This window comes from Mchenga conophoros, linkage group LG23 (assembly GCF_057382185.1).
Source record: "Mchenga conophoros isolate Kocher_MC1m ecotype Shallow Benthic linkage group LG23, M_conophoros_male_GT1.1, whole genome shotgun sequence".
NCBI lineage: Eukaryota > Metazoa > Chordata > Actinopteri > Cichliformes > Cichlidae > Mchenga > Mchenga conophoros.
This window is the reverse complement of record NC_140547.1, coordinates 42032448-42049506: the sequence shown is the minus strand read 5'-3', so window position 1 is coordinate 42049506 and position 17059 is coordinate 42032448. Positions and strand designations below refer to the sequence as shown.

The 17059-nt window shown below is 36.2% G+C and overlaps 1 protein-coding gene across 3 annotated transcripts; it reads right to left on the bottom strand.

Annotated features, from left to right (window-relative positions):
- Positions 1–4559: 4559 nt before the first annotated feature.
- On the bottom strand, positions 4560–15903 carry LOC146547903 (SLAM family member 7-like). 3 transcript variants are annotated; one of them, XM_085265730.1, is made up of 10 exons: positions 12523–12586; positions 11570–11854; positions 11301–11390; positions 10896–10975; positions 10360–10525; positions 9335–9405; positions 7811–7985; positions 7646–7702; positions 7441–7517; positions 4560–5710 (listed from the first exon to the last, which is right to left on the bottom strand). In XM_085265730.1, exons 1-9 carry the CDS (start codon positions 12581–12583, stop codon positions 7447–7449), a joined length of 1056 nt encoding a protein of 351 aa, XP_085121856.1. In that variant the 5' UTR covers positions 12584–12586; the 3' UTR covers positions 4560–5710; positions 7441–7446. The 3 variants fall into 3 exon arrangements, with proteins under 3 accessions (XP_085121856.1, XP_085121854.1, XP_085121855.1); XM_085265728.1 differs by lacking the exon at positions 11301–11390 and adding an exon at positions 15778–15903 and having other exon boundaries at positions 4562–5710; positions 12523–12640; XM_085265729.1 differs by lacking the exon at positions 11301–11390 and having other exon boundaries at positions 4562–5710; positions 12523–12703.
- Positions 15904–17059: the final 1156 nt, after the last annotated feature.

Below are 17059 nucleotides of genomic sequence, written 5' to 3'. Positions count from 1 at the left end.
CTGTGTACTGCCTTATTTAACTGAGGGCCATGCTAGGCTCAGTGAGATCATGCAGGCTCCACCAAGCTGGGTTTTTCTGTTCTTTGTTTTGATTAAAGGATGTTAGCTACTCCTCACCGCTCGTCTGCAGGCTTTATTTAATGGAAAACTTCCACAACACGTTTTATTAAATTAATGTAGGTATAGGGTTACAAATTCACCCACAGGAAGTGTGATGTGGACTGGTCAACAATGAGAGACCCTGGTTTGAACCCCAGTTGACTAGAAAGGTTTTATACACCGAACATCACCCAGCAGGGCTGGTCCAGGATACCCACTATGATCTGTCTCTCTCTCTCTTTATCCACACACACACACATATATGTCTATATATGTGTGTGTGTGTGTATATATATTGTTACGAAATCAGTAACAGTAATCACCCCGGTTCTTTTTATTCCTCGGGCATCCACAGACGGCACCGGACTCAGTAGTCATTTCACAAAACCTCCACTCAACATTAACTTCTCTTTGTCTTACTTTCACAGTTCAAAGTGGGGGATGGTCTCCTAGAAATCTACTCCTAAATTCATGACACACTCAGGCCTTTATTGCATAGATAGATAGATGCTTTATTGCATCCAGGGCAGTGTCAGTGTCTCTACAATAATTCTACATCCTACCTAACACAATTTTAAACTCTCAAATAAGCTATGCATATCTTCAATATATACAGGGAGTGCAGAATTATTAGGCAAATGAGTATTTTGTCCACATCATCCTCTTCATGCATGTTGTCTTACTCCAAGCTGTATAGGCTCGAAAGCCTACTACCAATTAAGCATATTAGGTGATGTGTATCTCTGTAATGAGAAGGGGTGTGGTCTAATGACATCAACACCCTATATCAGGTGTGCATAATTATTAGGCAACGTCCTTTCCTTTGGCAAAATGGGTCAAAAGAAGGACTTGACAGGCTCAGAAAAGTCAAAAATAGTGAGATATCTTGCAGAGGGATGCAGCAGTCTCAAAATTGCAAAGCTTCTGAAGCGTGATCATCGAACAATCAAGCGTTTCATTCAAAATAGTCAACAGGGTCGCAAGAAGCGTGTGGAAAAACCAAGGTGCAAAATAACTGCCCATGAACTGAGAAAAGTCAAGCGTGCAGCTGCCAAGATGCCACTTGCCACCAGTTTGGCCATATTGAGCTGCAACATCACTGGAGTGCCCAAAAGCACAAGGTGTGCAATACTCAGAGACATGGCCAAGGTAAGAAAGGCTGAAAGACGACCACCACTGAACAAGACACACAAGCTGAAACGTCAAGACTGGGCCAAGAAATATCTCAAGACTGGTTTTTCTAAGGTTTTATGGACTGATGAAATGAGAGTGAGTCTTGATGGGCCAGATGGATGGGCCCGTGGCTGGATTGGTAAAGGGCAGAGAGCTCCAGTCCGACTCAGACGCCAGCAAGGTGGAGGTGGAGTACTGGTTTGGGCTGGTATCATCAAAGATGAGCTTGTGGGGCCTTTTCGAGGTTGAGGATGGAGTCAAGCTCAACTCCCAGTCCCACTGCCAGTTTCTGGAAGACACCTTCTTCAAGCAGTGGTACAGGAAGAAGTCTGCATCCTTCAAGAAAAACATGATTTTCATGCAGGACAATGCTCCATCACACGCGTCCAAGTACTCCACAGCGTGGCTGGCAGGAAAGGGTATAAAAGAAGAAATACTAATGACATGGCCTCCTTGTTCACCTGATCTGAACCCCATTGAGAACCTGTGGTCCATCATCAAATGTGAGATTTACAAGGAGGGAAAACAGTACACCTCTCTGAACAGTGTCTGGGAGGCTGTGGTTGCTGCTGCACGCAATGTTGATGGTGAACAGATCAAAACACTGACAGAATCCATGGATGGCAGGCTTTTGAGTGTCCTTGCAAAGAAAGATGGCTATATTGGTCACTGATTTGTTTTTGTTTTGTTTTTGAATGTCAGAAATGTATATTTGTGAATGTGGAGATGTTATATTGGTTTCACTGGTAAAAATAAATAATTGAAATGGGTATATATTTGCTTTTTGTTAAGTTGCCTAATAATTATGCACAGTAATAGTCACCTGCACACACAGATGTCCCCCTAAAATAGCTCAAACTAAAAACAAACTAAAAACTACTTCCACAAACATTCAGCTTTGATATTAATGAGTTTTTTGGGTTCATTGAGAACATGGTTGCTGTTCAATAATAAAATTATTCCTCAAAAATACAACTTGCCTAATAATTCTGCACTCCCTGTATATATATATATATATATATATATATATATATATATATATATTAGGGGTGCAACGATATTCGTATCGATATTGAACCGTTCGATACAGTGCTTTCGGTTCGGTACGCATATGTATCGAACAATACAACATTTGTAATTTATTTTATCAATTTTCCTTCTGACGATGCTGTCTGTGTGGAGCGCTCAGTGAATCTGTGTTCGACTACTCCGCCTAAGCTGCACTGTCGAGCGCAGATCCACTGAGCGCTCCACACAGACAGCATAGTCAGAAGGAAGAGCGCAGGGCAAGCTAGCGAGACAGAAGTTAAGCTCTCCTTGCAACAGGCAAATTGACCCTCATTCAGATCTGGCGTTTGGAATTATTTTGGTTTTCATGTGACGTATGACCCTGAAGGTAAGCGAGTCATGGACTAAAGTAAAACAGTATGTTGGATGTGCCATGCAATGCTCAATTACATTGGTGTGAACTAGTGTGTTAGCGCAGTTAGCTCGTTAACGTGTTGGCCGTCTAGCCCCATGCATGGAGCGATCGGCGGTAGCTCGTTAACGGAGATTTGCCGTGTTGTGGCGTTAAGGTCATTTCAACGAGATTAACCTGAAAGCACTAGTGGGAACACAACGAATATGACTGCACATTTACACCGACATCATCCTAGTGCAAAGACAAAAACAACAAGCATGCTACTAACTTTAGCCGAGTCATTTAGACAGCTGTTAGCACATGATTCTCCTTATGCTGCTGAGAATATAGCCCAGAAGAAGCGGATAGTATAGCTTTTATTTTGGAAAGAGCCATTTCTCTGTAATAAACTGTCTTTTCCAAAGATGAGTGATTCCTCAATCAGATACAGGGCTTGCAATATCGCTAGCCCGACGTCCCGGAGCTAGCGATTTTTTCAGTCGGGCTACCAAAATCTATCTCTTCTCTGCCCGTCGGGCTATTGTAGGAAAAATATATGTCAATGCTTTTGCATTCTTTCAGAAATGTAGCTGGGTAATTATGTCATTGGCATCGGTGAGCCACTGTCAATATGTGACATATTGAAGTCGCGTTTGAATTTGCGCTTGTTTTTTTGCTTTCACTTTGCAATCGTGCGAACTGTGTATAGAGAGCGACAGCACTGATCTGTGAGTGATGAAAATTTGTGCACCAATTCCTCTGACATCGTCTTATTAATCGTTAGCTTACTATGCAAACATGACAAGTGAAATCTCCCGCAGCTTAAACATGTGAGAGGTTGATCGCGCAGAGAATCGCTGAGCTTATGTGAGTGCGTGTGTAAAAGCATTTCAGTTCTGCTGAGCCAAATAAGACAGGTCAGGGTGAAGAAGTGACAGCCAAATAAAAGCTTACCACAAAACGGAGAAGTTATGACAAATCAGACTATAAGGCAAAAAGAAAGTGCAGCTTTATGGTTTCATGGACAAAATAATTTCTGTGGCTGCAATATGACGAGCTAAATAACCAGGGCTGCACATAAGTGGTCCGCAGGTGCGCATTCGCTGTCAAAATAAAAAACGCGCACAAGGGTTAGGGTTAGGGTTAAATTTAAAAACTGTACTTTTGAGTTAAAATATATATTTATACTTTTAATAAATGACAAATTAAAAATGCATGAACATTTTTTTTGTATCGAAAAAATATCGAACCGTGACACCAAAGTATCGAACCGAACCGAACCGTGAATTTTGTGTATCGTTGCACCCCTAATGTATATATATATATATATATTTTATATATATATATATATATTTAAATATATATTTATTTAAATATATATATTTATATATATATTTATTTAAATATATATATTTATTTAAATATATATATATTTAAATATATATTTAAATATACATACATACATACATACATACATACGTCTATCTATCTATCTATCTATCTATCTATCTAGATAGATAGATAGATAGATAGATAGATAGATAGATAGATAGATAGATAGATAGATAGATAGATAGATAGATAGATAGATAGATAGATAGATAGATGTATGCCAACACTTTAGAACATTTTAGTGTAATATGTAGTCTGCTGGTCCACCCTCTTGAATTGTATGGGGTCTGTGATAGACAGTCTGTCTTAAAACTAAAGAACATTTAAACTGCATGATGTAGGCCTTTAGTTAGGCCCTTTTAGTGGTTTCAATCATAACATTTTACAATTCACATAACACCTCGAGTGTGAGGTTTAACAGTGCATGGAGTCATGACTTTTGATCTGCCTAAACACTTCTTTGACACTTGGGACTCGAATATATGAGCATATACATTTGGTCTGACTGATTACATGGGGACTTGTGATGCATCAGCACACTTTATTTTTGTAAATATATTAAGAACATTATAAAAATTGATGAAAAACATGGTCATATACATATCAGTATAACATATTTAAAACATTCAGCTGATAAGTTAATATGGTGAAAAGTTTCCAAGTGAATAGACTTATTACTTTTATTTTTGGTGAGGCATAAAGACGAATACTAAGAGAAATATTCATATTCACATGACCACAATAAATCTATTCTGCTCTTAGTTTAACCAAAACACACACTTCTGTTCTTAATTTTTAATCCTTAATTCTTTTCTACAGCATTGTATTCACTGAAAACCACAATGATGTAGTTTAGTCAAGTAATTTTTCCTCAGACTTGTTATCTTTAAAGATCCTTTTAGACGCACCATGCCATCATCCCAGGGAGGGAATCGTGTTTTTTCTTTGAGAAAAAAATATTTTTATCATTTTGCTTTAATTTCAAGGTTAATTTCTTGTCCAGCATGTGGTTCAAACATGAAAATCTCCAAATCAGAACAAAGAAAAATGCACAACAGATACTAATAAAATCCTGAATTGTCGCTCTCATTAACAATATACAGCACGGACCTGCCTAGCAAAAAAGACTGAAGCTTATTTCCTCCAAAATGAAAGACCTAAACAAAAGCATTAACACATATAGCATAAACAATATTTCTTTGTGAAGGTCTGCTTACAAAACTACACATCAGGAGATGTTGTAATAAAATACATTAGTTTTACATATCACTGACAATCATAATAAGGTTTGCATTTCTGATCTAATCACTGAATGATCGTTAAATGACCCACTTATTTAGGGTTAAATTCCTGTAATCTATAATTTTCTTTGTACATTCACAATGAACCTGACAAACATCAAAATGAAACTCTGTAGGCGTCCTGCAAACACCACGTCACCTCAGCACTCAGATTGAATGGTGTTTATATCGTATCCTGTTTCCTGTTGTCTGTCTTCAGACCACAGGCTGCATAGAAGTATGGCTCTGGGACTCTGCTGAACATGCTGTTGTTTATAGTGGTTTTGTCAAGTGGTTCTGCTGAAGGTGATGCTGTTGCTGTTCTTGATTCGTCCACTGCAAACAAAGGTCTCTGACCTGCCATCTGTTGAAATAAGCATAGGCGGCAGGTCAGACCTGCAGAATCATCTTTCAGTGTTTTTAACAAGAAAAGAGCAAAACCTGCCACTGCTAAGAATATGTAAGAATATGGATTTGATGGGCCTGTGTCAGCTTAGAAAAAATAATAAATATAAAGAATCTGATTTCCTTTGCAGCCATACTACAAAGAATGAACAATGTTGTGCCGTGCTGGAGAATTTAGCTCATCAATCAGAGCTGGCAATGGCCCCTGGATCCCAGAACTGAAGAATCGCAAAGCTCCAAGTGTATTTAATGTTAACTAATGTAATGCTAATGTAATTAAAAATGACTCTGGTGCACTATTATTTGTTAATCTTGTTTTAAGACCATCATTATTTCAGCATGTTGCCAGTAAGCATTGTTTGTCAGATCTGGTTTAAGAACCATGCAGTCCAGCTACAGCAGGAATGAGACAGCAGCTAAGAGACGAGATGTCATTTAAATGTAGGGATAACAGCATAGTTTTACAGAAGAAGCAGTCGCACTCGCAGTGATGTTGTTCAAATGAGTGTCACAGCTTCCCCATATTTAAACAAAGTAACAAATGTAAGCAAATGGCATAAAATTAGAAACCCAACTTTGTTGTTTGTTTATTTAATGATGTAACATTATTATTATTATTATTATTATAGTTTAATGTCAAAGTGAATAATACACCCAAAAATGAATCAAGCTGGCTTACTAATAAGAAAGTATACCAACTCATTGTGCCAGAACAATCCAGCAACTTCTCAATTAAAAAATGAAGCTATGATTACCTTACATCTTATGATCAGCTGCAATTGTTTAGAGTAGCTACACAGCATTTACTTTATGTGTTAAGAAACACACCTCTCAGCTACTGTTTACATTTCTGTGCCAGGGACTGCACAGGTCCTGGTACTTCCATGTTCATTTAAACAATGTCCCGCAACATGAATAGTGAACATGAAGCTTATGCATAAGTTCAGTAAGTAACATCTGTAATCAGTTTCTCTGGGTGTTCAGTCTCTTCTGTCAATTTCAATACTGTCCTCTTTACTCTAGTCTAATCTACTTCCTGCTCGCCTTCTTTGGGCCAATCAGCCTCCAGTCTGTGTGGTTTAAATCTCTGCTCACTGTTATTCTACCTTTCAGACTGTAATTTGTGCAACCGACCTCCTCTCTATCTCCATCTCACAGACACTTCAGTCAGAGCTCCATCAAAGGTTCAGTCTTTATCTTCACCACCCCCAGCATCTAGACACTGGGGGGTCCTGTCCTAAATCCAGTCACTGCTGGGGCTCCATTCTGTCATCAGAGTCTAATCGCCAAATTCATTCATTTCTTCATTTCAGTAAATCATGTTCAATTCTTTCAAGTGATCTCTCCTTATTGAAATCCTGCACTGTGCAACTTGAAGTTTGAAGTCCCTTGAAGTGAATCATTATCTGCTGTATGTAAATATTTTGAACTGAATGCAAGTAATCTTAACCATAACCCCTAAAAAAATCAAAGTACAAATAATATAAATCTAATGGACCTAAGACTGAGCCTTGGGGAGCTCCTCAAGTAACCTACATGCACAATGAATGGTGAATGGATGGGCTGTACATGGGTGAACTAAGTCATTTACGTAAGTAAAATAGTTTTTAAGATGTTCTGCCTTAGCGCAGTGGCTTATTTTTTTAACATGAACTAAAATAATAATGATAACAGTATATAAGTAAATACCGTTTATCATATGCGTCTCTTTCGTCTGGCCCGGACACAACAAACTGTGGCAGTGACGATCACCAAAATAAGAAGACCTGATGGAGAATAACATCAATTGTATTACACATGGAAAAAATAGAGAATTCATTGGTTTTGTATGTGAAGCTTGATTTCAATGATTTTCAGAGTATAATCTGACGACTGCACAGAACATGACACGTACCTGCTCCGCCTCCTATGAAAACCCAGATGCTAATTCCAAATAATTCATTAGGAAAAGCTTCAGGAATAAAACAAGAGAATAAGAAATAGATTTTATCATGACATGAGTGTAAAATGGTCAGTGTCATAACTATTTGAATGGACAGTTGATAGAAATAATACTTACAGGGTTTTGAGCACTTTTGTGCAGCAGGGTCACTGATCTCAGAGCTGATGGAGTTTGAAACATTGCAAAAGAAGCGAGTGTTTACCACATCGTCGGTTTTCCTTGTAAGTGTCTCTCCTGATCCCTGCAGCTTGTTTTCCTCGTTAAACCATTTAAATTCCAGATTATTGTATTTCTGTTGAAGAAAAGACGATTAATGGATTTGCTAAAGTTTTAAACCTCCAAGTATAAGAGCAAGCATACTAAATATATTTTGACAGCAAATATATTTTTTTAAATTTTATTTAGTTATCCAGTGTGTGTGTGTGTGTGTGTGTGTGTGTGTGTGTGTGTGTGTGTGTGTGTGTGTGTGTTTCAGTGTCAGGATCAGAAAAAGGCTTGTAACAATCTTTCTTTTGAACTTGCAAAATTACAGCTTTACTTTAAAACTGTAGTTTATAATGTCATTTTCTTGCCTGTGTCTGTAATTAATTGAGAAAAATAAAACAAAAAGATGACTGAGAACAGTCACTACTATAGAGCTGGTTGTTTGGCAGAGAAATTCTTAACCACATCTAAGTATATTTTGCTGTAAGCAGAGTCTTCATGACGAAAGAAAATCTGTGGGAAGAGTGACTTCAGGGACTTTGAGTGTGCCATGATTAGCTCTACAATAACCTCATAGTCAAGTCAAAACATGACTGAAAGACAATTGTTGCCCACAGGTTAGAAAATAGAGATCAGTTTTGCTTTCCCTACACTCTGCCTTTATTATCATATATTGACATAATAAAAACATGCAAATATGAGCCTAATTCATACATGCATTAAAAAAGCTGGTTCCTCAAGTGAGCACTTAATTCAATTCATAAAATGAGTTTGTCGACAGATAAACACATAATTATGCTCAGACGTATATATATATATATATATATATATATATATATATATATATATATATATATATATATATATATATATATATATATATATATATGTATATATATATAGATGCATATATATATACACATCTACATCTATATATATATATATACATGTATATATATACATGTGTATATATATACATGTATATATATACATGTATATATATATATACATGTATATATATATACATGTATATATATATACACATCTACATATATATATATACATGTATATATATATACATGTATATATATATATACATGTATTTATATACATGTATATATATATAGATGTATATATATATATATACATGTATTTATATACATGTATATATATATAGATGTATATATATATATATATACATGTATTTATATACATGTATATATATATATATATATATATATATATATATATATATATATATATATATATATACATGTATTTATATACATGTATATATACATCTATATATATATACATGTATTTATATACATGTATATATATATAGATGTATATATATATATATATACATGTATTTATATACATGTATATATATACATATAGTGAAATCAAATGAAATGTATTCAACATTGTTCTCACCTGACTAACAGAGCACGTAAATGTAACTTCGGACTCGCCCGTACAGTTCACTGTCACGTGGGGTTTCTGCACTGAGCACAGAAGATTTGGTTGCATCAATATTAAATACACATTGATTACACAACAAAGTTATCATCTATTGGGCCAAACAGGCCACAAACATTGTTTGAATCTTTGAATAGAAAAGAAGAAATGGCAAGAGAGTAACATGAAAAACTGTGCTTCAAAAGTCCTGAACTGTCACTTTCACAGTCAATCAAACATCTAAACTAAGGCAGCAGAAAAGTATATTTCTGTCAACACAAGACAACAAACAATTCAGAAATAAATCGATTGATCAATAAATAAATCAGTAAAATTGATTTTAACCTGAAACGTTTCTTTTTTCTTGTCTTTTCTATTTCACACTCTCTACAGCAGACAGACCACACTGGACACCACAGCATAAACAACGCTTCCGTGCAAAAGTGTCTACATTGCATTGTTTGAATGACTACCGAGCGCGTAAACTGTCTGACTTCCTGCATGTCCCAGTTACTTTCAGTGACCTTTTGTGACAATATACTTGCAAAACTACAAAATCTGTGAGGAAATGTGCTTCTCTTCATAAACAGATACAGTGAATTAGATACAACTCAGTGACTATCAGCTGATATTTCATAATAAATTTTGCCCTTCCTGGTCTGTAGTCACATCAGATCAGACAGTGATTTTTAATTGTTCAGGTTGATTTTTAAATAGATTTTCTTTACTTGTTTACATTTTTGTGAGCACTGAACCCAGTTTGGATGTTCAGTCTGAAGCTGATAAACGTCTATAAAATGAAACTGTAGGTGTCCTGCACACAGCGCTTCACCTCCTCACTGATGCTGCATGATTATATTATATCCTGTTTTCTTTCTTCAGACCACAGTCTGCAGAGAAGTCATGCACATCTGCACATGCACAAGTGATGCAAAGTTTTTCATCAATTGTGAGCAAAACATCTTTTGTTGTGAATATAAATTTGTATCACTTATACTTACTGGGCTTGTAGCAGTTTTGTTGAACAGGCAGACTGATCTCAAAGCTGACCGGGTTGGAAACATTGCAAGAGAAATTAGCATTTAGCACATCTTTGGCTACTCTGGTCAGTGTCTTCCCTTTTTCTTCCAACATTTCACCATCCATTAACCATGTGATATTCTCATTCTGTGGAAGACAATGTTATTTTCAAGGAGTGTGTGTTTATTGAACTCAGGAAAAAAAAAGAAAATATTACTGATCACGGGGCTGATAGTTTATCAGAGTCTCAGCAAGTGAACTTGAATTTAAAGAGGATCAGGAAATCTCTAGAAAAGCTATTTAGTGGATTTTGAGCCTCTTAACTAAAGTTGTGACCTGAGAAAAAGAGAACGGTCATCCACAGCAGCCTGCCATCATGATTTAACTTAACCTACCTACACTCTGGCAATCGGTAAATGGGCTGGTTTTTATTCTGATTCTCCCTTGTTGACATGTTTGACTTGTTTGAAGAATAAGAATAAGGATAAGTAAAGAAAAAAAAGAACATTTTACTTACCTGACCAACACTGCAAGTAAAATTGACATGTCCATTATCTGTACACGTCTTTGTCGTCACAGTGGGCTTCTGCACACGGTCTGAGTAAAGCAAATTAGATTATATCAACAGTATATTAGGCAAGGCTGATAACACATTAATCAAAAAAAGAACAAGAAATATTGCTGCATGAAAAATCTGAGGAGTGGCTTCAGAATATTAACGTTAATATCTTAATGTGTTTGTACATACACATTCGCCTCTGTCAGTGCGCCCCAGGGTGGCTGTGGCTACAATGTAGCTGCCATCACCAGTGTGTGAATGTGTGTGTGAATGGGTGGATGACCGGTTGTGTAAAGCGCTTTGGGGTCCTTAGGGACTTGAAAAGTGCTATATAAATACAGGCCACAATGTATTTTTACCTACCTAATACACACAAATGCACACTCTGTAAGTTTCCCCCCACATTTATTCCCTCTGTGCTGTGAACCTCTGGTCTGTATCGTCCTGACATGTCTACAATAACAAGTACTGTTGATTGATAAAACTGAACAGTGACTTCATAATAAAACCAAAGATTTTACTTTTAATTATAGTATCTGACTAAAACAGCTTCTGATGGATCAGCACACTTTCTTGTTGTGATATAAGTAGTACAAACACAATGAATATATGTATAATGTGTTGTTACTTACCTAATACACACAAATGCACACTTGGTAAATCCCCCGCATTTATTCCCTCTGTGTAAACCTCTGGTTTGTATCGTCCTGACTTGTCTTTGGTGAGTTGTGTCAGCTTTAGTGATCCAGTTGAATCAACATCATCATTTTTCCCTATGATCACCTGTTTCTTTCTGCTATTAAAGATTACTCTTGTGTCCTTGATCCATTTCAGCTGATCTGATTCCTTCAACTTATATCCAAGTGGCACAGTAAAGCTTGATCCTGTTGCAGCGTACACACAATCATCCTGAGAGCCTGAAAGATAAAGAAACATCTTGAGGAAAAAATAAAAATAGTCATGCTAGAAAAGTCTAGTTTTCATCAACAATCATATCTCAAGTTATCATATTTGAAGGAAATTATTATCTTCTTTTGGCTTATGAGCTAGAAAACCTTTTTAGTGAGGAAAAAGACAAAATATGATAATAAGAGGAAAGAGCAGCACAATAATCAGCAGCAGCAAATCATAACAATGATATTGGCAAAAACTGAAACAGGCTATGTTCACATAGATATATTTAAGATATATATATATATATATATATATATATATATATATATATATATATATATATATATATATATATATATATATATCTATGTATATATATATATATATATATATATATATATATATATATATATATATATATATATATATATATATATATATATCTATATATATATATATATATATATAGACAAATAAACAAAACAGAAACATGGAAATCTAAAATAGTATGTGATGCTTTGGGTATTTTACAGGTGTCACGGACAACAGATAAAGTATTTGTGGAGTCTTGAAGAATTATTGTTGGAAACTGACATGTTAAAAATACTTTGAACTTTAAAAAAAACATAACCAGTAAGTTTAGAAAGAAAAGCTAAAAATATAAACACGAACACAATAATTTGTACCGTACCTGTGGAGACGATGGAGAAGCAGGAGAGCAAAAACACAACGATGGTGGCAGCAGAAGGCATCTTCTTTATTACATTCAGCTACAAAGAACAGCCGCTTTCCAGTATTGAGGTTATTTCCTGTCAGTGCACAGTAACATCACATAGTTTATGTGTGTGTGCCACCGTACATGTTTGTGTGTGCGCATGTACAGCTTTGAAAGGAAGTGATCCAAGAGGTCTCACAGTCTCACAGATAAAGAGCAAAGCAAGCAAAGCAAATGTCACACTTAGAAAACAGAGAGTGCGTCAAGTTTAAGTTTGGTTGCTCCTGCAAATATACACAAACATACTGCGTGATCTCCAGTTAGAGATATTCAACAAATAACCAACAATTCAAACGCTGAAATATTAAAAATGATGTGGTGACAAATATGTTAGAGCATAAAATGTTTTTTTTGTAATTACTTTCAAGCAAAAGTACACAAATGAGACTGAAAATGAAAATAAAGACTCCATCATCAGCTCATAAGTTTAAACATATATTTTTGTATTCTTTAGACTTTAGACATTAAGAATGAACTACTGTGAATCTAATAGGAGAAATAACACCATATGATTTGAATTTGAGATTTCCAGTTGAACACCTGCAGCTAAAAAGGTCAAAACTCTAATCATGTTGAGGTTTAAGCATCGTAACGCTGAAGGTTTGACATGATGAAAGGTCACCGCACGCGTTTTAGCTCTCAGTCTAACATACACATGAATGAGAGCTCTGCTTTTGCTTGAGTGCATGTTGTTTTTGTGCTGCCGTGCTGCCTCAGGGGAAAGTGACCCTCGTTTGTAGTTCATGGCTCATGGTTCCCTGACACCAACCTGAGCTAGCTGTAACTCTGTAGAGCTAAGACTTTTTGGTGATCTGCATTTTATCAAAAATGATTTGTCAGGTTCTCTGGAAGTGAGTGAGCATCATCAAAGTTTTTTTTTTAAATGTCTAAATGTTAATTAATTAAAATTAGGGCAATCGCTGTCCTGGATTTTAGACCCTGAATATTCTGTTTTCAGACAGGAATTGCTTTTGTTGTTCAACAGTCACTATTCTGACTGTAGTTTGTTTTTTGATAGTAACAGTTCTCAGGTTTTAGGTTTCCATGTTTTCTCTTTGTTTTTGATCTTATGCTTCTATGTGTTTAGTCTTATGGTCATTTGTATATTCCTATTTCTGTCAGTGGTTAGAGTTATATTTCCCAAATTCCCTTCTGTTGTCAAGTTTTCTTCTTTGTCATGTGATTTTTCTCATTAGTTACTTCCAGTTTGATCATGGTAGTTCTTTCTCTCTCATGTAGTGTGTTTAACTTTGCTCCTCTTGTCTCGTTACCCTGATTTAGTTTAGATGTGTTTAGTTCCAGCTGTGTCTCAGCCCCCACAGGCCCACAGTGTGTTTGTGTGTATTTAAAGCCTCTGATTGCTTTTTACTGTTGATTGTTTTCCACGTTTGTCTTCTCTGGTGTCTCCTGGTTTAAATTTATGACTTTATCAGTCTTGGACTTCTCTGCAAAGCCTGAATAGAGTTTTGTTTTTTTGTTCATGAACTCTGTCCACAGGGTCATTGTTCACACATCACATGACACAAGAGAAAAGATTAATAATGCTTAATAACAGATTAATAACAGAATATTAGTAGTCTTTCTTTTCTTCTCCTCTCAGAAAAAAGGTGCAAGTTTCCGTCGCCACAGATGAAGTACACTTTATAACTCTGCTGAATGCTATACAGTACAGTGTATACAGTATTGCAAACTCATTATTCAAACAATCACTCAATCACTCAATCAATCAATCAATCAATCAATCAATCAATCAATCAATCAATCAATCAATCAATCAATCAATCAATCAATCAATCAATCAATTCAAAGGTTACTCTAAATTTTTAAAATCAGTATAAAGAAGGAGTCTTTTCACTTCCTGTTTCTCAGATGTTTTACAATAAAAGCCTTGAAGCTCAGTACGTCTCCAGTCCCCATCAGCCGTCTCTGTTTTTTTGTCGGGTCCCACTGCTAAATCCCTCACCCTGCTACACTGCAAAGCAAAACTTCAGTTTCAGTCTGACTTTGAATTCAAAATGAAGGTTTCTGTGCACAAATGCAAGAAGACACAACTGTGATTTAAACAGACGGTAAATATTTGTATGCTAATTATGTCGTAAACAAACTGCAGATCTGTGAGTTGAAATATGTTTACTCTCCAAGGCTATAGGAGTTTATCTACCTGTAGATGTTTAACAATAAGATACAAATACACAAATGGGCAATGAAGTACCACTTGTGTCGTGTGGTTTAACACCTCTCTGCAGATACTGATCACACAGGAAGAAGCAGGAAGCACACTGAAGTAGTGTGTCCTTTAAAAAAGGGGGGTTTCATATCATATAGCAGCTCCGGTCTTCTTATGGCCTTGGTTTTAGTACCTTAAACTTGTTCCTCCATCGGTCTGTGTTTGCATGCCCATTACACAGGATGTGACAGCCTCACTATGGTGCTCTGAAACATTTCCAGTGACTTGCACCACACAACTCTGGTCTTTCCAAGTTGCAGCACTATAATTGTCCGTGAAAACAAGTCTCCATCCACTGAGGGATGGCAAAATGGAGACACCTTTCATATCTGAGTTTGTGCAGATATACAACCAAAGACTTAATTTGTGTCGCAGCCTCAGGAGGAAAGGCCTTTTCTCTCAATAGCTTCAAGTCAAGTTGTTCAAGCTGACATCCTTCACAAAGTTATAAAAACTCTGTAGTTCATCAAACGATCTGCTGTACCCAGTGTGGAGCAACGTCCTGTAAGCCTGGCTTCTAAATAACATAACTTTGCAGTTCTTTAAAATATTGTTTTCCATCTTTTCTATATGGTAAACTGTATTATGTACATCAGTACACTATTGGCATACTGTTTATTCAAATTCATCTTCAAAGAGATCACCTGACAACATTTAGTGTAGCTATTATTGTAAATGAGTCACAGTTAATAACAGGTTTAGTGATTACCATGTCATGGACACTCTGCTACTGAACTGTTTTGGGGTAACAAATTGTGTTTCTGATGTATTTCTATTTCTTTTTATCGATTCAATTATTCTCCAACATGTTGAGTCACTGTCCACAAGCACCTACGCTGATGACGGCAGAAGCCGCAGAAGGCAGCAGCACGTTATCTGATATCAGAAAAGCAAAAAGTTCACGCCCCTTAGTTTTTAAAGTAATCAGGATTTTTTTTACTTACTTGTCTATTTGAAACGGTGCCAACTGAAAATCCTTGTGTCCTCTCTGCTGAGTGATTCTGACCCACAGTTTCAGTCTTTTTCAAACCCCCCTCTTCCCCTTTTTTGTTTGCCTTGACAGCAAGACTCTCTCTCTTTTGTGTGGTAGAGTTTCCAAATGTGGTCTAGTGTAACACTATTAATGGACACGTATGAAGCTTCCAGAATGAAAAAGAAACGTGTTCCCAGAACCCAGTAGTTGGAGCAAATAGTTGGTTAATGCGGATGTTTTGCAAAATAATAACTTAATTTGCTTCTTCAAAAGCTCAAAATTACATTCAGTAAAACTACAAAATGATATAAAAAAGGTACCTTACACTACTCACACTTGTTCACAGGGTGGCGCCATTGCATTACATATGTGTGAAACTGGAAGAACCCTTATTGTATTATAACTGTAATACTCCATGAAATATGAATTTATAGAAATATACTGTATGTGAGCAGCTGGATGACCAACAGTAAAATGACTTAACCTCCTGTAATAAGACACAAGTACAATCACATCATATTTCATATATAAGACATATTTTTGATGAATTTTGTTTATTAAATGAAATTATTTTGTGATTATACTCACATCAGTCATGATTGTGAAGTTGTTGATTTTAAGTTACAAGACTAAAAAGTGGAATTTATGTATGTAAAAGAAGAACAGGGATGAAAGCAGCTCCTGGGCATTATTAATTCAATCTGAGTATGTGGTTGATTGATTGATTGTCACAAAAAACACTGGCTTCTTCTTTGAGTCCTGATGTGATCTTGTGATGGAGCGAGTTTGTGGCAGCAGCAGAACAAACAAACATCACATTGTACTGTTAAATGATTTCTCTCGATGGGTGTCTCTGCCAAGGCTGCCCTTATCTGTGTATCAGCCAATCAGAGTATTTCAGGTGAGCTCATCATCGTATCAAAATCCTTTAAATAGCTGCAGTCATACATTTCATCTGGTCTGTCTCAAACCAAATGGTCCTCGCTCTTGTTTCTATTCTGCAGATGGCAGGACTTTTGATCTGACGCATAGTCTGAGTGCGTGACGTAAACAACAACAAAGATATTGTCTGTCATCCTGAGAGTTTTTAAATTAGAAATAAGAATCACATGAATCACATGAGAAATTACATCTGTTATGCTACAAAAGTCCTCTTACAGCCAAGATGAACCTGCCCAGCAGAAACTGCAGATATTTTCCTTCAAAATGAAAGATTTAAAAGTCAAAGCCTGTCTGAGGCCTGGATGACGGGA